General features: G+C 39.2%; 1 protein-coding gene across 1 annotated transcript in view; it reads right to left on the bottom strand.

Moving 5' to 3' along the window:
• The window catches only part of SLC17A8 (solute carrier family 17 member 8), a 39,432-nt gene that overhangs the window by 2,106 nt on the left and 15,094 nt on the right, over positions 1–22,232 (bottom strand). Inside the window, exons 4-11 of the mRNA XM_075209251.1 lie at positions 19,744–19,858; positions 19,475–19,562; positions 15,602–15,688; positions 12,526–12,665; positions 10,309–10,458; positions 10,025–10,157; positions 9,174–9,284; positions 332–459 (exon numbers count right to left, since the gene is read on the bottom strand). Of these exons, the coding sequence (XP_075065352.1) occupies positions 332–459; positions 9,174–9,284; positions 10,025–10,157; positions 10,309–10,458; positions 12,526–12,665; positions 15,602–15,688; positions 19,475–19,562; positions 19,744–19,858 (952 nt within the window). The remainder of the gene's footprint in view (positions 1–331; positions 460–9,173; positions 9,285–10,024; positions 10,158–10,308; positions 10,459–12,525; positions 12,666–15,601; positions 15,689–19,474; positions 19,563–19,743; positions 19,859–22,232) is intronic.

The raw sequence follows: 22,232 nt of genomic DNA, 5'->3' as shown, positions 1-22,232 counted from the left end.
CTGTCTATGTTAAATATCAGGTGTATGTGTGAACTATATTTGATATCTAAACATATGAACAGTGAATGAAGATTCATGCAAGCAGGAAATGTGCTGAGATTATTGTACAAATTAAAATGGCAATCAAATCTAGAAATCTTTTTTTATGACTGTACAGGAAAAGCTGTCATATGATACAATACAGCCAATGGGGAACTAGGTGGCTTTATGTATCAAGATTCCCTGGTGTCTAAAATAGCTGTTGTGCCAGCACATCCTTACATCCACATATAATATAGGGGGGGAACAAGTGGCACATAATACAGAATACCATGTTCCACAGAGCTTTTACCTTATGTTTTGTCATTGCACCAACAATGAGTGGACACACCATTCCAGATAAAGTTCCAACACCATTAGATATCCCCATAAGAATACTGGCGTACCTCGGTGCAATGTCTAAGTGGTTCACGTTAAAACCTAGAAAAAGATATTGGCTAATTAAGATTAGTAATGCATCAAGCAATTAGTCAATTTACACAAACACGATATATACTTTAAGGCCCATTTACATAATTGCAAAAGTGCAATGCCAGTGGTGTTTTGTCATACCGCCCAACAGTCCTAATTTAGGCGGGTCAAGGCTCTGTCTCACCATTCTGATAGAGACTGCTTTGTCTCCGATCGATTGGAAAGGTGGAAGGCATTCTGTTCACTGCTTCTCTGCCTGGCAAAGTAGCAGAGAATGGATGCCATAAGCACAGCAATGAAGGGGTTTGGAGGGGAGATGAGGGGAGGAAAGAACGGATCATCCAAGTGCTTTAACCACACCTACGTCCTTATGCTGCCTACCCAAATGTTGGGAGGTATGTTTTGTGATGTCACATTTTTATGAGGCAGCACATAGGTTTGCACATTAACATGATGGCATCTGCAGGGGTATACCATCTTTAGATGGGACGTTTGGAGGTGGTTCATAACTGTAAGTAGATAAGGATCCGCATATAAAAACATGATTTCATTTTGCCAGGATTATTTAAATAACATTCAAGAGATGGGGAAAGCACATTCAGAGGGGTGTCCCTTGTTTTGCAGGAGGCTAAAAGCAATTTCATTTGGATTCTATAGATATTTAAGAGGTGCTATAAGTCAAGGGCTCTATGTACATGAAGCCCCAGTGCTCCACAGAGTGGCGTCATATGTAATATTTATTTATTATATATAATGAAGTTCTGCTCAAAAATGGAACAGAGCTGACTACATGAGCCGCTGAATTCCCTCGGGGAATCGGGCCTGCAAAACACATGCAACAACCCCTGTGGGAGAAAACAGCACCGTTCTGAAAGCATTGGGGGGTATATTTACTAAACTGCGGGTTTGAAAAAGTGGAGATGTTGCCTATAGCAACCAATCAGATTCTAGCTTTCATTTACTTAGTGCATTCTACAAAATGACAGCTAGAATCTGATTAGTTGCTATAGGCAACATCTCCACTTTTGCAAACGCGCAGTGTAGTAAATATACCCCTAGGGCTTCTCCCAAAACAACTGCTAGTGGTTGTTGGGGTAATATACTGCATATAGCTAATATAGTAAAATCTGTATTTCACCCTATTTGCACTACTGGTCCCAGCGAGTATTGGCAACTTGTATCAAATTATTCAATGAATTACATTTGTATCAATATATTTCATTCATGTTATAATCCATATGAGGTGTGCCTACCTCTGATCAATCAGAGCAAAGCCTCTCTGTACTGAAGAGAATCTAACAGACTGTCCGGATATGTGGGGGAAGTCTTTTTTTATTTTTTAAATAAACTATTTTGCCACAGTTTGTTCATTTTTTTTAACAGTTTGGTTTTTTTTAACTCAAGGTTTATTGTATAAACATGAGTGACATAGACAAAAATATCAAAGACTTGAGTAAAGTTTTCAAAATAAAATATCAATCAATGTCACTTTCCATAGTAGAAATATAAACTCCAGTACAACACAATAGTAATAAACAATGGGAAGGTGGGTGAGGCTATGGGTATTGAAGGGGGGTAGGGTAGGGAAGGGGGGAAGGGAGTGGTCGTCGAGTAAGGAGAGCTAAAAGGAGCATAAACTCCCACAAGAGGGGGTGTTGTTGAAACTGTACTATGGAGATTGAAAAAAACATTAGGCCCGATGTTATAAATAGTAGTATAGGGGGAGCGTTATTTAGTGGGAGGGAGAACGTGGGACTCTAGAAATAGAGCCACGGGGCCCAGATTTGATGGAATTTATCCTCTTTATCTCGTTGTAACGAAGTGATTTTTTTCCACGTTGGCAATAAACCAAATATGTGCTTTTAGAGAAGAGATGCGGGGGGGGGGGGGGGGGGGGGTTTCCACACGCTTCCACAATAACAGTATTTTTTTCCTGCTGCACTACAGGTCCCAGGCCCTGGATGCTAGGGCATGCTGGCACTTGTAGTTCTAAAAGTGCCAAAGGAAAAAAATACTGATTTTACTATATTAGCTGTATATTAACTGGCAGATGTGTTGGGAGGAAACCTAGACTGTTTTATTCTAGGGTATGGTGGCACATTTTTGTTGGGGGCCTGAACCCTCTAGGGAATTAAACCCCGTGCTGAACAGGCTAGGGCTGTGTGACATTATGACAGGGACACCTGAAGCTGTGTGTTTCTCTGTTATAGGGTCACTCGCCCAGCCTGTCGTAGCCTAGGGCTTGTTGAAGCTTTTTCAGGGGCTCACCATGATGTTCCTTTCCTCAAAATGTCTGCTACTAGCCTAGCCAAAGAGAGCTTTTTTTCCCCAGAGGGAGGGGGGGGGGGGGGGGGGGGGGGTGTTACATGATGTTTTATTTATTTCTTTTTAAAACACTTAACATTAAAACACCAGTACTCATTATCAGGTTAATGGAGATGATTGTCATCAGTTTACCACATGGTACGGTTAGAGTATATAATATGCTTTAAATGTATCTTCATGCAGCACATGTATATGCAGCCAAACCTATTATAAAACACATGCAGCTCAGCATACAGACGTCATTGTGTCTTTATTTTAATGAATTATATATCTGCATTTCTGTAAGCCACGTATGTTCTCTCTCTAACCTAAAGTATAACAGCCCAGAGCTTAGTATGCTCCTTGGTTACTTTGTCCCTCTAGTCTCCAATCTAGAGAAATTTAAATGCCACATCTCTGAATTTCAAGCAGCTCGAGGTATTACCTCAATGCATACTTGCCTATTCTCCAGGAATTTCTGGGAGGCTCCAAAAAATTCCGCCCGTGATGGGGGTGGGGCTTAATGACACAATTTCGCATCATCAAGCCCAACCCCCTGCTTTGAAATGCCGTGAATGTTAGCATTTCTTAGCAGGAGCGGGGCTACGGTGACGCAATAGCGTCGCCACATCCCCTCCTACCCCCGGTCACATGAACTCCAGGATCTCCCGACGTAGAGGTTTAAAAAGTTGGCAAGCATGCCTCAATGCACTGCCGAGTCCATATGGCTGTATGTTTATTCTACGATCAGCCTTACACTGTTATATTTTATTACATTAGTGCTAATTTGTTAGAATTGATTGTATTGCTTGGTTGCTGTGAGCATTGATTTGTTGTGCCAGAAATGTGTAAAAAGATGTAATGCCCTATGTGTTCCTTTTACCTGGGAACACCCCTATATCACCCTTTACTTAGCTGCCATGTTTGTCACAGCTTTGAGTTTAGACTGGAATTGGAGATATAAAAAGAAAAAATAGCAGTAACAGCGGTGAGAGCAAATTTAACAAAAATTGTGCAAGGGCAAACCATGCAGCCACGTACATCAGTTTACCATGTAGGAGGATGATTAAACATTAACTTAAGGGACAACTGATAACATTAAACAATAGTTTGCACTCAGCTGCCCAGGTAATGTAAATACAATGTAAAATATCTCAAGTTCTGTCAAGATACAGTAACATGCACATAGATGTATGTAATTCTTATTATTAGCTACTTTATGTAAAGCAACTTGTGACTTAGGTTCAGTCGCCCTTTAAATAATAAAAATAAAATAATTTTAATAACAGAAAAAAAACTTCCTAAACACTTATTGTAAAGGTGCTGTCCTAACTATACCAAAGGTGCCCCCTCACCCAAACAATGCAGTAAAAATCAAAGCAGTACATATCATACTTTCCCACTCTCCCGGGAATGTCAGGGAGACACACAAATTCCGGGTACCTCTCCCATTAGAGCAGGCTATCCTCCCGCACCCTGCCAACTTCTTAGAGATTGAACTTCAATGGTGTGTTTAATAGCAAATTATGTCATTTTAGCCTCGCCCCTGCTACGCGATGGTCCAATCATGCAATGGCGCAGTAGGAGCAGGTACAAATTATGTTATTGGCTGTGCCTTGCCCCTTCTGCAGTAGCCCCTTGAAGTCCATCAATATCCAATAGGGTGAATTGTCTCCTGCTATCAAGCACACATGCAGGTGATTCCATAAAGGTGAAGAAAATTAGTGCTTAGACATCATTGACAAGAAGACAAATGACACACACTCCTAATGAGCCTCTTTGTGATTGAATGAAATAAATGAAAACCTTATATATTACTTCTTGCAGCACTTCCAGGATCACCTGGATCTCCAGTGAACTGCACAAGATACCAGTTTTCCAGTTGACGTCAGAGGACTTGCCTGTGGTGTTCACCGCAAGGAGAAGCTCTTTGAAATGATTTTAATTATATTCAAAAAGGAAAAATTAACAACAGGAGGATATTTAAGTGGCCCTGTTTTCTATCTTTTATTTGTAACTTTAATTATTTTGTGGTCCTTCATTTTTTCAATGAAATCTTATCACTGAAATTTTTACCACCTGCATGTGTGTTTGATAAGAGGAGGAAATTGTCCTGTTTTAGCATGACCTGTAATTGGAGAAAAGAAGTAACCATGTTTATAGAATATAACTCATCACAAGGAAAAGTTTTCATCCAGAAAGTATGTTTCTGATATATAATCCATACGGAGACTTCATAAATTGAGATATTGATGGACTTGCACACATTGGGGCCTAATTAATCTACGGACCTCCCATTGCATACCGTATCTTGCATGAAATTGCACTGCGCATGCTCAGAAACAGACTTTACGCCAGCAAACGCAATTGCATCCAATTTAAATCGAAAAGCAAATGACACTTCCGACTGCCTACAACTTGAAGGGTGGAATGAGTGTGGGAAGGGGTGAACAATCATAGGCGACGTACAGTATGGTCCTGCTGTGGGCAAGCGCACCGTCATTCATCTGATTCAAGCTCTGGGCATCACTTAGGTATGTGTTTAGCTGCATCACTTGAACCAGCGGCAGGGCAGGTGTAAATGCCGGCTGATAGTGATAACGGACATCTATGCATGCCAGAACATGTATTTGCAAGTAGAAGGAACTATAAAAATGCATTTTATGTACAGTATGCATTAAGAACATCCTGATTTATATATTCCATTGATAAAAAAAGACAATTTACATATATTTTTTATTAATAATTATAGTGTTAATAGCTTGTAAATTAATTTTATAATAATGTTTTGGGTGCATGCGTTCTGATGAGACTTTATATTGCACATATGCATGTGTGTATCCTGCTGTGTGTTCTGTCTGTCTGCATACGGTGAGCTGAGCGTACTTATACCCATAGTCAAGTGGAAACGATTCTTGAGATCCGCTCGTACTTGGATATGGTCATACATGTGTGCGTGTTCAGTCTGATTTTTTTTTTTTAAATGCAAGTTGTGTTCATATTGCGTTCGAAGATGAATCAGACCCATTACCTTTATTACATTAAGGTATATTAATTTCTGTATCATATTGCCTGTGGGAGTCCCATTGTATAAACTGGTTTGAATTATAATAACATAAATTTGTTTGTTTAACATTCATTCATAACAAGAAAATGTAACTAGTATCCAGAGCAGGTTAATAGTAATGATAAGTTACCTTATACTGTGGCGCCACTAATAATATTTCCAAATATACATGTAATTGTTCTCTTATTACACAATTTTAGATATCTGATATTGTATTTGTTGAGCAGGAAGATAGAGACTCCTTGCCCTAAAGAGCAGAATCTCCATGACTTGATCTCCTGGGTAAAGTAAACCAAATAATACTAACCTCAACCACAGTCCGTTCATTCATACCCATCCATTGTTAATGCGCCTTATAGCTCCTAACATCAAAAGCACATTAAAGTAGGATAAGTGGCTCCCTATGGGCTCGCTTTCACCACTGCACTCTAAAATTTTAACACTGTACTTAAAATATACTTCTCATGCATTAACACATGCTCCAGGCACAATAGATTGTATAGTAAATGTGCAACACATGAAAAAAAAATGCATTAAAAGGACACGACGAAAATGTGTATTCAGTTTCTTAACATTTCTTAACATTTTTAACTATTTTCCCAACAGATACAGTATTTCTTAAATGCAACCCTTATACAACCAATACTAGCACACGTCCTGAAACTATCCTAAAAAGCTCTAATACCTACTCAAACTCTGAAAACATAATAAACTCTCAAACAGCATAATTTGCCTATTGAGAAACTGATTTGGTTTTTCCATATTGCCCAAGACCCACTAATGTCTTAAAATGGCGCTGTTCATACCAGGCATTTTTCTAGAGATGAGAGATAGACACTGCATGGTAGAACAAGGTAGATGAAACATGAGGTAATAGAAAACTAGCTGCCTGTGCTTGTGAAAACTAAAACGGCTGACTGCAGGGGTGGAAGCAGAGATGAGGAGGATGGAGAAGTCCATACAAGGAGCTATGTAGGTGGGCAGATAGGATCAGGGGCTTCCTGGGCTGAGGGGCATCTGCCTCCTGGGACAGTTCCATAGTGAGCTATCTTAGAGTCGGTCACTGGGCTACCTGCATTGCTTTTCCTTTAAAATGTTCCTAATAATCTGCTGAGCAGAGTCTCAAAAAGTTGCCACCAGCCCCTCGTCGAGATGTAAATGCAGCAAGGCTAAAAAACTTTGCTTGGGTGGCTGGTGATTGCATGTTACGACCCCAGCTGATTGTTGTTTGCTACACTGGGCATATTGATAGGACATCTGCTGTCTATAGGGAATTTATCTTTCTTCCATGACCACAAACTCCTGAAACGGTTACATATATATCTGTATATATTACGGTTATCTCTATTTTGTAGAAGCGATCTTGTATTCCAGGTGTAGTGGTCCTTTAACACACACATACATTTTTCCTTTCTACACATAGACCAACATTATAATTTGTTTCAGGAGCCATAATAAGATTCTATGAGCTTACTCATGTATAATGGCAGCCTCTGGCATGTTTCTTCAGTGATTTACTAATCAGCATCAGATTGCAGAGCTAGTAATGTGACAACAAGTAAGAAAGCAAACATGATTTACATTCTAGAATAGCAGATTTTCCAACTGGCAGATTACCCAGATGTTATCAGGACTCAACATTAATTAAAATAATGTTCAAATATTAGTATCATTGTTTGTAGAAATGAAAACAGGAGGTGATGCTGAAGGATATTTAATTAAGTACTGATTATGTTAAAAGTATCCTTTTTGGCATCAGTGATAAAAAATAATTAAAAGTGTGATAAATTGTGGAAATATTATCCTCTATTTCATGATGGTTTAACATTGGAAAGAAGACACAATCCAAAAAAAATTATATCTAAAACAGTTGCTAATCACATTTGGATAATAAGATAGTTTTGGAGTTGTGTATGTTTTCCCAGTTGGGGGTGTTACAGGGCATTGCCGGGTCCCATAGTAAAATGTTGGTCGCCAGTTGTTGGCGTTATATAAATATACAATAATAAATAAATGAAATAGTTGCATTTGAATAATAACATAACACAATAACAGAGCAAGCAATCAGAAAATTAGCTTTGATTGCTCAAGTTTAGTGATGAGCAACCTGATACACTGCAAGAGCCTCATGTACAGCCATCTAACTTTCAAAAGGGATGGACATTGCATCTCTGTTAATAGGTTAAAGCAATACATTTAACCACACACACACCTCCCCCGCTTACTCTGCTCCTTTCTTTCTCCCTCCCCATCTGAATATCTGGCTACCCCTAAAATATTGTTTTTCTAAAATGCATTTAAAAAAAAAAAAAAAAAACAACCTCAAAATCATAATTTTTAGGGCGACAATTTCAATTCAATTATGCTTTTAACTCACTGGATATTTTTCTATAGAACAACCAATAATATTTACACATTTTTCTGACATTATAATGTATCACGTAGATGGATAACTACAATTACGTTAAAATTATTGGGGCATATTAGCCCCAGCACCACTACCAATACCTACCAGGCCAGGTCATGCTGTTTATGTGAAGGCAGCCACTGACGCTCACAGTACAGGGAGGTTCAGTCAGCCCAGTCCAATTCAATATAGTGGAATAGCAGTGCTAATATTCTACTCTATTGGATTAGATGTAGATCGCCTTCCTGCATTGTGAGCTGCAGTAGCTGCCATCACATAAACGTTAGGGGCAGGCTGGGGAGGAAGGGGGCATCTGTCCCCCAGGCCGGTCTCATAGTGAGCTACCTTGGGCAGGGTCACTGAGCTACCTGCAATTTTTTTTCCTTTAAAATTGTCCTAATATGTTGTTGAGCTGAGTCTCTCCCCTCCCAGGATAAAACTGACCACCTCTCAGCATTGACTTTTATTATCCCCCCTTGCAAGCCGAGAACTCCTCTTCAGGTACTAATGAGAATGCAACAATGGTTTATTTATACAGTCAGCTATCATAAGTCTCTACTATACTCTACTATAGAGAGCTTGATACTGACCATGACTTGATAGCTATATTATTTATTGAATGCAAAGGGACATTGGCATTTATTGTAAACCAAATATAGGGACTGTAGTGCTATAAAGGGAATAATGATAAACAGGATGGTGTCTTTGCTTAATTCCAATTACTCTATTTAAATTTGAATAATATTACTAATCCTATCCCTCTCTGTGACTATTTTTTTTTTTTTAAAAAACAGTATGGAAGTTTTTATCCATGGTCATCATCCCTCCGATGTTACTCCATCATTCCAAAGTGCATAAAATGGTGAAACACTGCTAGAGTTAATAAAATAAGGAGTTGTACAATATGGCAAGCAGAAAAGTAATTAGGTCTTCTAGAGATCTTACCGGATATAGCAAAGCCACTGAATCCTACAGCAAGAACAAGAAAGGAAATTGCAATGCCCTTTGTATGAGAATAACCAACCACCAGAAGAAGAGTGGCCTCCATTCCAAACCCTGCACATACACAATTATGGTGAAATAGTTATTACAAAGTGGTGACTCACATCAATCAATAATCTCATTACTTGTTAGACAGCAGACATTGGTGCCATATTAGTCCTAATGTCCCTTCAAGATCAGCAGGCCATGTTCAACACTGTTGTACACGGGAAGGGATTTTAGTTGTGGGCTCTGGACCCTCTATCACATCCTGGTGAACAGGTGTTAAAATGCTATTGTATTTTACAAAAATGTTCTGTCTAATTGTTATCTTCTGGTAAATACCAGATATAGCATAAAAAGATTATATTAGCTAAACCTGTATACCTTTATGTCACTTTTTACATAGCCCAACATCAATCATTTTCAGTTATGTAAGAAGGTTTTAGTAAACTTTTCAACTAACAGCCAACTATACAAAATAATTAAGTATATTGTCTGTGTCCAAATTCTATAAAAAAAAAAATCACTGATTTAGTCACTAATTTGATGGCACTCCAAATGGATTTTTTTTCAAAACATGTTTGTAATTGCTATGCTTTGACTTCATGTGCTGCTTGCTGACATATTGGGGCAATATATATTTACATGCAATATCCTGTTCCACTTGTACCTACCAGTGGGAAGCCATATGCAAAACATATGTACCGGAGCTCTGAAACCTGTCATTAAATTCCTGAGCGGTTCATTAAAGAGTTCTAGACTAAAATACAGGCAGGAGGGCACTAATTCACTTATCACAATAATTTTAGTACCTCCACAGTTCATGATTTTTCTTACAGTTGTTGTGCTCAATATCTGTCTGCTCCTTAAGAAATCAGCCAGCTGCCCTCCGATTGGTACAATGATTGTCATTACCATGTGTGGAACCGCTGAAAGTAGGCCAACCTAAGTACAAAAATATATCATTATCATGTATGGCACAGCTAAGCGTTTTTGATGTAGGGTACAAAATCATATTTAAAATATAACACAAGTGTATCATTTTGTATAGACATTTTTTAAAAAAAACAACAAAAAAAAACTACGATCAATTTACCTTGCTTATTGGAAATCCAAATACTTCTTCAAAGTAAGCAGGCTGGCTGATCAGCAATAAATAGAAGGTCCAGCTTCTGCAGAAATTTGCTACTATGATTGCATAAACCGGCATGGAGGTAAAGAATTTCTTCCACGGGGTTTTAAATTTCTAGAAATATAAACAGAACAAATTTTTGGTGACTAACAAAACACTTTGCTCCTATTTCTTATTTTTATTTTGTGTTATTGTTGTAGTGTAAATGAAATATGCATATGTTTCCCTGTCACATCAGACAAGCACGGCCCACCCGTTCGTCCAGTTACCAGTGTCCACTGTAAAATTTCAAATATATGTATTACACACATATTTAATATCAGACATAAAAAAAATATCTAAAATATCTTACTAAAATATGGTTCTAAAATATGATTCTGGGCAACATGTTCAAGTGGGCTCCTTGAACATGCTCTAGTATTGAATATGTTCAAGGGGCCACTAAAGCTTAGGGTCCATACAAAAATCCACTTTTACATTGCAACACTTGATTTGTTATTGGTGCCAAGTGCAATAAAATATTTCCGTTTATTGACATGTTATATTATAGTTTGTAGATCCAAGGATACCTAATATAGCCCTCCAACGTGTAATGTTTTTTTTTGATCACTAGAATGCTTTATCTTAATGTGTTATTCTTAAACTCCATTTAGATGCAAAACCATGGCAACTAATCATACATTCTCTTTCATTGTCTAACGTACACTGTGCAGGTAAATGAAATTACTGATTGACTTCTCTGGTTGTGTTATTTTAGATACAACCGTCTGAAATCTGAGAAATAGACATTAGATGGGATAGTATCCATCATTTTTTTGTGAAATTTGCCGTAAAACCATAGAAGTCAATCAGTAATTTCATTTACCTGCACAGTGTACGTTAGACAATGAAAGAGAATGTATGATTAGTTGCCATGATTTTGCATCTAAATGGAGTTTAAGAATAACACATTAAGATAAAGCATTCTAGTGATCAAAAAAAAACATTACATGTTGGAGGGCTATATTAGGTATCCTTGGATCTACAAACTATAATATAACATGTAAAATTAATATAATATAAAAAAAATAAATTCACCATTATCTTAATGCCAAATATATACACAGATTTACTGTGGGATGAAAGAATAACCGATTTAGCTACTAACCATTTATGTGGCACATGTTTTCACTGGTAACTGCATTTATTAATCTAAGAAGGTTCAATCAAGATTCAAGCAGTTAGACTTAGTTAGCTGTGAGGTGCCGCAAGATGTCTCTGGAACAGTCAGCGGAGATGTATCGCCTTGATCTTTTTACTAAAATCTATGCTCATTTTCCCTTGCATCCCTTAAAGATGTGAGGAGAAAATGAGTGCAGATTCTGTACCGCATTAACCCACAATGTTCGCAGTCAGACAGCGAGGCAATGTTCGGCGGCACCTCAAGGCCAATTGAATCTGCCATGAAGTGTGATATTTGTAAACCTTAAAATAAATGTGTAGAAATATAGCTATTTTTTATTTGAGGGATTAACTATCCCTCGCACAACTGGGAGTATGGTAGTAGTCTCCTGTATTTCCACATTAAAACTCCTACTACATCCAGTAATAGTCTCTTTCTCCATGACTCAAGAACCCAGAGAAGTTTAATGAACATAGCAAAGAGTGCAGTGTTTTGATAACATTTACTGTTGCCATGCAGATGTTCTGACTTATATATATATATATATATATATTCATATTCTCCCTTGCATGGACTGGTCAATCAGTAGATTTATTATAAAATTGTCATAAAAATTATTTTTTTTGAACATCAAATAAAGTAAAAGACTCAAAAGGGAATCTCATCTTTTAGACCTAGTTCTGGGCACTAATGTATTCCAAGTATAAGAAAGAAGAATGTTCACATCAGGGCCCTACAGCTGGTCTATTTTAAAGGACATTTTGCTGCAGACACACATAAAGGCAACTGCACATATTGTAAATTATTGGAAGAATCCTATTCTTCATACCAGCCAAGAACAAGTCAGACAGTAAGAACCTGAACTATATAAATAGATTTGAAAAACAAAAAGCTAACTGAAGAGAGGACTGGCCCACACAAGCAAAGTCAGAAAGAGACGACTCTTATATGAGCAGGAATTCCTCAAAATGGTAACCCCAGAAAACAAGATGATAGGTTATTACAGTCCAGATACTTACGCCAGTTGTAACTAAACTACAGCCTTCTCCTATACTTGTCTCAATGTATGATCTTTCTTCAGCAGTAATAGAAGGATGTGCCGCAGGACTCTCTGTGGCATGCAGCAGCCAAAACACATACCAGAACATGCCAAAGATTCCTGTATGGAGGAAAGGGGTTTTTTTCAGTCTGTTCAACAAATACTACTTTATTCATGAGTATCACATTCCATGTTAAAACTTGCTTAACTATTACACTATTTCTAAGTATTTTCAAACACAGAAGCAGAAAAAAAAATGTTTTAGTTGAAACTCCATTATTAAACCCATTACCAATTTCAGCCTCTCCTCTTCATCCATCTCATATCATTAACTGTCTTTTGTCTTGATTTACCCTTCAATCAGCATCAACAATCTTCCAAGAACAGTTTAGTCAACAATTTTCCGGTCATCCTCCCTTCAGTTCCTCTAAATATGAATGCATATTAGGGTGGGAAACTTTGCATCAATAGGTGTAATCTTTTGGCACCAAGTGGTCACAAGCAGGTACAATTGTATCAATCACACACAATCTCAATCTCCAATAAACAGTATTTTCCCTGTAAGCATCAGTTAACACATGCTCTCTTGACATAGCAATACATTGGCAACCTTACTGTCAAGGCACCGCCCCCACACTTCCGCTGGGTGCCGGGGATAGCCGTCCACCCTCTCTGTCCGGCCACTGACAACAGGACACTATTGGGCTGCATTATCAGCAAAATCATCAATGGCCAATCAGGCCTCATCTTCCCTTACTTATAGGAGGCTCTGGCACCACTAGGGTGCCAGAGTATCAGGTCTCCTTATGTTCCAGTGCTCCAGGTTCTGCACCTGTTTACTGACTGACCTCCCGGCTTCTGACTCTGCTACTCCTGACCCCGATCCTGGATATTCCCTTGGGCTCCATTTGATTCTCCTGGCATTTGACTCCTGGCTTTTTGACTATTCTCTTGGTTTAACCCTTAGTACTTCACATCCTGCACGGATTGACCTCAGACTGTACGACTACGCCTGTTCGCCCACTACTTAATTGGTAGCGGACTTGGAGAACCGCGACCTTACAGTAAAACCCATACCTTCTTGCGGGGGTCCCTGGAGAAGACAAGAGGCGCTTTAGACTCTGCGCCTCCAAGTTCAGCTGTGTTAACAACAGCAAGTAGCCATCAGTCAAACCCAGGCTCAAGGCTCTATATCTTGGGCTCACTCTACGAAGTTTGCAGGCCACACTGGGTTTAAGAAAACGTATGCGTTACACTACCAGCGCTGTTAGTGGCCCACTCTTCACCTGGATGTGCGCAAATTTGTTTCACCCTGTGTGGTATGTGCCCAGCATAGGACTCCTAGATGCTGCCTTTTACGTCTGCTCCATCCACTTCCTATTCCGGAGCGTCCTTGCACCAGCATCTCAATTGACTTTATAATGACTTGCCTCCCAGCAATGGGTTCAACACCATATGGGTAGTCGTGGACAGATTTTCAAAGATGGTCCACTCCATTCCCTTAAAAGGACTACCTTCGGCTTCCAAATTACCCCCATATCTTGATCAAGGAGATTTTTCACATCCATGGTTGCCCACGGGAGATCATTTCTTAATGGTATGTTCAATTTGTGTCCCGTTTCTGGAGAGCATTTTGCAAGGATTTAGGGGTTGATCTGTTTTCCTTAGGATACCACCCTCAAACCAGCGGTTAGACGGAATGAGTTTAACAAGATCTTGAGCTGTTTCTCAGTTATTTTTCCTTGGAAAACCAGTCCGATTGGTGCAATTTACTCTATAGGGGCCAAATCCGCCCATAAAAACCATGTCCATGAGTTTTCCGTGACCTCTCCATTATTTACTGTTTTTGGTGCCCATCCCATCCTGCCCGACTCCACTTCCCCTTTCCGCTTCTACTGTTCCTGCAGCCGAATCTCTAGTACAAGACTTTCCTCGATTCTGGACAAAAGAGAGCTTAGTAAAGACCTCCCAATGCTACAAATGTTTTCCAGATCGTCATTGAACGGCTTTCCCTATCCTTCACATTGGGGATAAGGTATGACTTTCCATCTGACATCTAAGGCACAGAGTTCCTTCGATGAAGCTGGCTCTGTGTTTTATTGGACCTTTCAACATCATTCAAGTCATAAACCCCGTGACCTACAAGCTCCGCCTTCCTCCCTCTCTCAGAATCCACAATACCTTTCACAAATTATCTTGTGGACCTTCTCGCTCCTCTCCCATTCTGACCACTTCTGGCGAGGAATATGTGAGTAGCCATATTTTGGATTCTTGTCGCCTTCAAGGGTATCCTCAGTACCTGGTCCACTGGAGGGGTTTCGGTCCTGAGGAGAGGTCTTGGGTAGGCAAACAAGATGTGGATGGTCCCCGTCTTCTAGCTGACTTTTTGAAGAGACGAGCTTCCAATTGCCCCCCACCTGGGAGAAGGGGGGGGCACTGTCAGACACAAACACCTCACTTCCGCTGGATGCCAGGGACAGCTGCCCACCCTCTCTGTCCGACTTTCTTTATTTCCAGGCTGGTGCCCTACAGGCGGATGCGGAGTGGTTCCTGCGTTCCATTGCTAGGCAACGGAACGTTATTGGGCTGCATTGTCAGCAGAATCATCACAAGCCAATCAGGCCTCAGCTTCCCCTACTTATTGGAGGCTCTGGCACCACTAGGGTGCCAGAGTATCAGATCTCCTCATGCTCCAGTACTCCAGGTTCTGCTCTAATTTACTGACTGATCTCCCAGCTTCTGACTCAGCTACTCCTGACCCTAAACTTGGATATTCCCTTGGGCTCCATTTGTCTCTCCTGGAATTTAACTCCTGGCTTCCTGACTACTCTCTTGGTTTAACCCTGGGTACCTCGCTTCCCGCACAGCTGGACCTCGGACTATAGAACTATGTCTGTTCACCTGCTACTTCGTTGGTAGCTGACTTGGAGAACAGCAACCTGTGCGTCTCTTGCAACAAAACCCATACCTCCTTGCGGGAGTCCCTAGCGAAAACCAGAGGTGCCTTAGTCTAACCAGCAACTAGCCATCAGTCAAACCCAGTCCGTGACACTTACCATAAATGTAAAAGACTGAGGTCCAACCAATGTATTGTACGAGTATCCCTGCAAGTGGCATGGCAATGACTGCACCAGCATACGACCCTGAAATGTAAAAATAACAACAGGTGAGACAATCATAGATTTCATAACCATTTATTCATAACCATCTGAGGATATTTTATCAGAAACAAAGTATAAGGTTTTATGTCACTCTACAGAGCACAACAGCCAATTTACTATTATTCCGTAAAAGGAAAAAAGTAAACAAAAGGTTAAAAAAAGGTTAAAAAAAATATGCTGCCGATGGGCAATACTAAATTCTATTTAGAAATTACCATATCTATGCGGTTTAGTCTGAAAAGTGTTATAAAGTCCTTTTATTTATAATAAAATCTTGTCCCTGTTTACTCAACTTGAGGCCCAAACTGGGGTCTCAGAATCTGTATTTGTGGTATGGTGATTGTCAGATATGCAATATAATTGAAAATCACTTCTTTCAGGTTTTCCTGAACAATGGTACACTGACTCTTGGATTGTACACTTAAAAAAGGTTGAGTATTACTGCTGTAGAAGTTACTACTTTCACTGATTGAAACACTTCAGAATTACATAAACTATGTGTCAGTAATAATAGACTGCTCTCAGTAACTTTGAATATAATTGTCCATAAGAAATATTTTCAGTGCTTGCCAACCTTGTAAAATACAGTGTAAATGCAGGTTTTTAAAGGCGAATTGCATATGTAAAGTATACAGCAATATGTAAACTATCACAGAGGCAAATACAATACTTTCATGGATATCTTTCCATCCTTGCTTTTTCAAACTGTCACATCACATTTTTCCTACACATCACTATATATTGTAAGCTTGTTTGGGCATGACTGTCTTTATTTTTGTGTTTCATGTAATTCTATATATGATCCCCTAAATATACAGTGTTACATAATATATTGACACTTTGTCAATAAAATATAATAATAATAGATGGTCCTTGCCCTAGTATAGTGTATAAACTACTTTGTACAACAAATATATGGCTTGAATGGAAGGACCCTGCTTTGCCACTTTGCGGCCATAAGTGGTTCTGTTTTTCTTTTTCACCTTTAGCATTATTTAGAAAATATTTCCTCTCTAGGAGGATTCCAAGCACCTGAAATCACCCTCCCTAAGCATGCCATTGTATTTTCAGTTCTGTTTTAAAACTGGAGTATTCCTAAAAGATGTGTTATTCAATTATTGATCGATTTGTAGTTAAGTTACTAAAGTGATATTGTTCTTCTTTATTAGAACTTGAAGAAGGGAATGGAAAGAGAAGGGTAGATACAAGGGAATGGGTGGTGGAGGAGAAAGGAAAAGAACTGCCTCCTTACCCTTTGGAGTGGAGAAGCAGGGGAGGGGAGTGGAGAAGCAGGGGAGGGGGAAAAAAGGGCAAAGGTAGTATTTTTACTGAAAAGGTCTGCTTCAGAAGAATGAAAAGGTTCAGTAGTTGGCATAATTGTTTTAACACACAGGAACAGCAGCAAAAAAAATGTACTTTTACAACACCTTATAAAAGTTTATAATACTAAAAGCATATATTATACATATGAAAATTGAGAGATAAAGTATAGACGTAAGTAGTGAAGAATGGTCTAAAAGAACAGTAAAAATATAAGCAAATAAGATGGAGATAAATGAATGACATGTAAAATAAAAATGAAAGCAGAATAGAAAAATTGTAACATAATAGTAGAATGATGGATATAAGTTATATTATATGATATATAATAAGGGGATGAGAAAGGGAACAAGAAAGCTAGTTGATTAAGGTATATTGGCGAGTGGTGTATGGAGGGAATAGGGGTGAGTTACAAGAGTGGTGTGACAAGGATTTATAGTGTATGTGATTGGGACAAGGATGTGCATACGGGATAAGTATTTTGGGGTGAGCATAGGGGTATTAGGAATAAGAGTGAAGATAAAATAAAGAGGAGGTAAAGAAATGGGAGCAAATAATAAAGCTGTGTGTGAAGAATACTTGTAAAGTGAATATCAGTATAGAATAATTATGTATGTGGAGATAGCTATTCAGATAGGGAGAGGAGATGCACAGGCGATGGGGATGTAAGTGAAAAGCAGATGGGATTAGGGATAAGTTTTGGAATGTGAATGATTGTGTGAAGTGTTTTGTCAGAGGAGGCAGGGTGTTGTAAAGAGTAAGATTAGGTAAACAGTGTACATGATGATAAAAAGAAAATAATAAATGAACAGACAAATATATAATAAACAGATAAAAAGAAAATAAAAAAAGGGAAGGATCAAACCATGTTGGTGACTGTTATGATTCCTAGTACATTCATGAAGAGCAACGGAAGTATAAAGCAAAGTGTCTTTATTCAGGTAAATACATAAACAAAGATAACTCAAATCCACGATTAACAGGTTCCAAAAGAGACTGTATAATAAAATGGCAACAACAGGTATTATAAGTTTACCCCAGTGCAGAAAGCACAAGGCTGTCCAGGGAAGTAGACAGAGTCCAGGGATCAAGCAGAGAAATCAGATAAACAAAATCCAAATAGCCAGGCAGAGATCAAGGTCACAAGCGAATAAGCGAGGTCCAGAAGTCGAGACAAAGGTCAGGGCAACAGAAAAACCAACAGGGTCCAGGAATCAAGCCGAGGGTCACAACAGAAGATCAATGGAGCAAACACAGGAACAGGGCAGCAGCAGTCAGGAATAAATGGATGAACTGCACAGAGCACAGCTTGAGGCAGATATTTGAAGCAGTGTGACAGGTGTAGTTCTAATTAGGCATCAGACAAGGAGATTAACTCATTCAGGCATGATGCAGAGTTCAGGAGCAAAACAGGAGCACCTCTGGTGGATTTATAGGTACTGCTGTCAGATACAAAACATAGGCAGTCATAACAGTGACAAAGCTCATTTCGCCACTGTGCATGGCTTCCTAAGTGGGTTCTCTGTAAGCTATCTCTCACTTTTCACTACTCATATGGATCCCTTTAAATCTTAGCATCTCACTTCCCAAACCACCAGCACCTAATCTTCAGAAACAAACTGTAGAACAACAATTTCCCAAAAAACGATCAACAGGACCACCCAAAACACTCTATGGTTATCATCAGATAAGTATCATGACACCATAAAGCTTGCCCATATCAAAGATCACTAGTTTAGGGGTATAAAAATGTGACGCAAAATCATTAATGGTGTGTGCTACCTTGGGAGGGGGTTGAGCAGGGATCCAGGTTCCATCATTCAGAGATTTGTTGGTTTAGCCAGCCATTTGAGACGTTATCTCAAGCTGTGAAACACGGTGCTATTCCTTGTTACCATTGAGAACTAAAGACTCAGATTCTACCTACTGTGTGCTATGCTGGACTGAGTGAGTAAGGTTACTACTGTAGGGGTTAGTGACGCAGCTGGAAATTATTAAGTGTGCTTGTACATAGTGTTGTTACTGCTTTGCATTATATCATTGTATTTTGCATTAAAAGATAGTGTTGTATCTTTCCTATCTACCTTACCTGTGTGACATGTTAACTTAGGTAGTGGGGTTGATCGTGTGGGCTACAGCTCTAGCACCCCATACCCTGAGAGCCCCAAACTTGATTTTGCCACAATTTGCTCGTCTTGGCTGAACATGAAGAAAAATGTGTGTAGGAAAATACAATCAGCACTTTATCTCTGATAAGCCTCTGAAAATTTTACATATGTATATTTGCAAATCATATTAGCTCTTTTGCATTTTAGGTTCAGTGGTCCTTGAAAATATAAATACACAGAAATAGCAAGTCATTGCAGTGTCTAACAACATCTAAAAAATTTCTGATTACATTTTCCAAATTTAATCAATAAATGATTAGAAAAAAAGAGGCTACAGTACCACAGAAGGAGGTGGTTGCTAGTCTGCTTCTCTCCAGTGGGGGCGCCCATTTACTCCACAACCCATGGCATGCTGGGTAGGTGACACCCTGAAAACATTTTAAAACATAAAGAAAATGTTGATTTCACATTAAGTAGGTTATCCAACTTCCAGAGAATTCTGAGTTGCCCAAATGATTATCACAATTATTTATTTGCCATTTTAGAAGTTTCTTTAATGTTGGTGCAAAATAATAAATAACTCCTAATTACTATGTTGTTGGTACCTACCTCAACAAGACCTTGCACAATGCGAACAGATATAACACACCCGTAGTGTACTTTTGCTGCTGATGGAATCAGCATATTTAGGACAGAGGTTAAAAAAATAGCGGCACCAAATACCCTAGGATAAAAACAATAAAACATTTTCAGTAAGGCATAATATAACAAAGATATCATACCCCACTTAGCTCCCATAGCAGAATATGTTTAGTAAGTAGTATAAGGTATTCATGTGTTGACTTTACCAAATCATGTCCTACATGTTTCTATGATGTTCCTTCACTATATCCTCATAATGTTTTCTGATGAAAAATAACATAATACAGCAACTATGTTGGTGGAGAAGCTAATCTGATAATTCCTTCTAAAGTAATATTGAACCACTATTGGCCATACAAGCCAAGGATCTAATTTAAATATTGTGGGAAACCCAATATAAAAGAGTCCCAGTAGATCAGTGTTTGTTCTTGGTGAGTAGCTATAAGCTGAAGTTGTATTACAACACCAGGAAAAGATCCAGCACGGCATGACTTATTGCTCAACATTTTATCAAGTTCTATCTCAAAGTATTCTTGTATTTAAATAGACACTACCCCTCTGTGACACAGTACAAAGCATGGCTCCTCCTGTCAGAGTATATTGTTGTTTTGCGGAAAATCAGTCATGAGTAGAAAAGCTCAGGCTCAGTTTTTGGAAAGCCAAAACCACACGAACACCACAGATCGTACTTTCGTGCACCCTCAGAACTGAAAACGTCGGATCTCGCGAGTTTTTGATTTTAAGTACCACCTTCAATGGAGATCCAGCGCAATTTCACTGAGAGACACAGAAGGGGTAGCAGGGATCTTGGCAGTCTCCAGTGCAGTTGGGCAACATGATTAATGAAAGAGAAGGAGGAGGACTGGCAGGTTTGTTAAAAGTCTCCAGTGACATTCTACTGTGCTATAGCTCACCCAGAAACAGGAGAGGTGGCAGTGTTCAGTGCTGAAACAGAAATAATAGGGCTGGCAGTGTTCTTAAAAGTCTCGAGTCACATTGTACTGTGTTATCAAAATGGATTCACATCAGTCCACAGAAGACCAGGAGCACCAAGCAGCTGTTGGCACCAGTCATGATGATAGTAATCCCTCTATGTCATCTGCTAAAGCCTATGTTAATGTGCATAGTGTTTTTAAGTCAAGGAAACAAATATGTAAAAAAAAAACACCTTTTACCTTGGTAAAGAAAAAACACTGGTAATCAAGGCAAAGTTAACAGCATAAAAAAAAAAAAAATTGACAACATGCCATTCTACACACGCAGTGGCAAGGAGAGAATCAGGCCTTTGCCTTTCTCTATGAGTGCTAGTTCTGCAACTGTGAATGAGGCGTCTTCTTGTAAGGTCAGTCATGACGATGCAAGACCTTGTCATTCTGACTCAAAAAGTGGTTCCCAAATACTTTTACGTGTAACAGTCGAGTTGGAAGAAAACAGTAAGGCATTAGAAGAAACTATATGTACAGATTCAGAAATGACACAAATCCCTGAGGAGAGTCTATTCACGAGTGCTATGTGTAGGCCTGACCTTTCTGATACTGTACTCGTAAAGAAGCCACTTTTCAGCATTTCTGCAGGTGTGTGGATGAGCAGAACAAGTGAAGTCGGTGATACACAAATTGAGTATGCCACTTTGGAATTGCAACAGGATGAGGGGTATATTTGTCTAGCTGACGACAGCGCTAATGAGGATATTGATGACGATGATGTTGTTTGTGTAAGTCCTGCACCAGTGGAAGCATGTGATAAGAAGAAGGCCATTGTCATGTCGGGCATAAGAATAAAAAATTCCTCCTCTTATGTGTGGAATTATTTTTACCCAAATCCTGACATCAGTTGTCTAGCTGTTTGTAAAGCCACAGTCAGTAGGGGTTGAGACCTTAACCATCTAGGAACCTCATCCATGTTACGCCATTTGAAGTGAGTTCATGGCAAGCAGTTTGGAAAATCTGAAACTTATTCTAAGAAAATAACAAGCAGTCCACCATCAGCTAGCTCCCTTCTCTCACCTAGATCCTGGCACCTGCGATCTACACCCACAACACCATCCTCATCAATATCCTCAGTAGCTATCGGAGTTAGTGCTTCATCCAAGTTGCTAAGGCTAGATGACTCCTCCACTATCCAGGATTCCTCAGAAGAATTCTTGAACTTTAGTCCCACTGCTGCTGCTGCTGCCGAGGGTGGATCTTCATCCCAGAAGCAGACCAAGAAGAAGACTACTAGTAGTTTACAACAATTGACTGTTTAAATCCTTTGCAAGAGGAAGCAAGTATGAAAGCTGACACCCAGTCGCAAAGCGGATCACAGACACCATGGCGACTATGCTAGTATTAGATCTGCGTCCAATAATGCAGCTGGTTTTAGACAGTTAATTGAGGTCTTGTGTCCCAGTTACCAAGTTCCATCACAACACCATTTTACTAGAAAAGCTATTCCTCACCTGTACAAGAAGGTTC

This window comes from Mixophyes fleayi, chromosome 4 (genome assembly GCF_038048845.1).
Source record: "Mixophyes fleayi isolate aMixFle1 chromosome 4, aMixFle1.hap1, whole genome shotgun sequence".
NCBI lineage: Eukaryota > Metazoa > Chordata > Amphibia > Anura > Limnodynastidae > Mixophyes > Mixophyes fleayi.
Note: the sequence above shows the minus strand (reverse complement) of the source record. Positions and strands in the feature narration are given on the sequence as shown.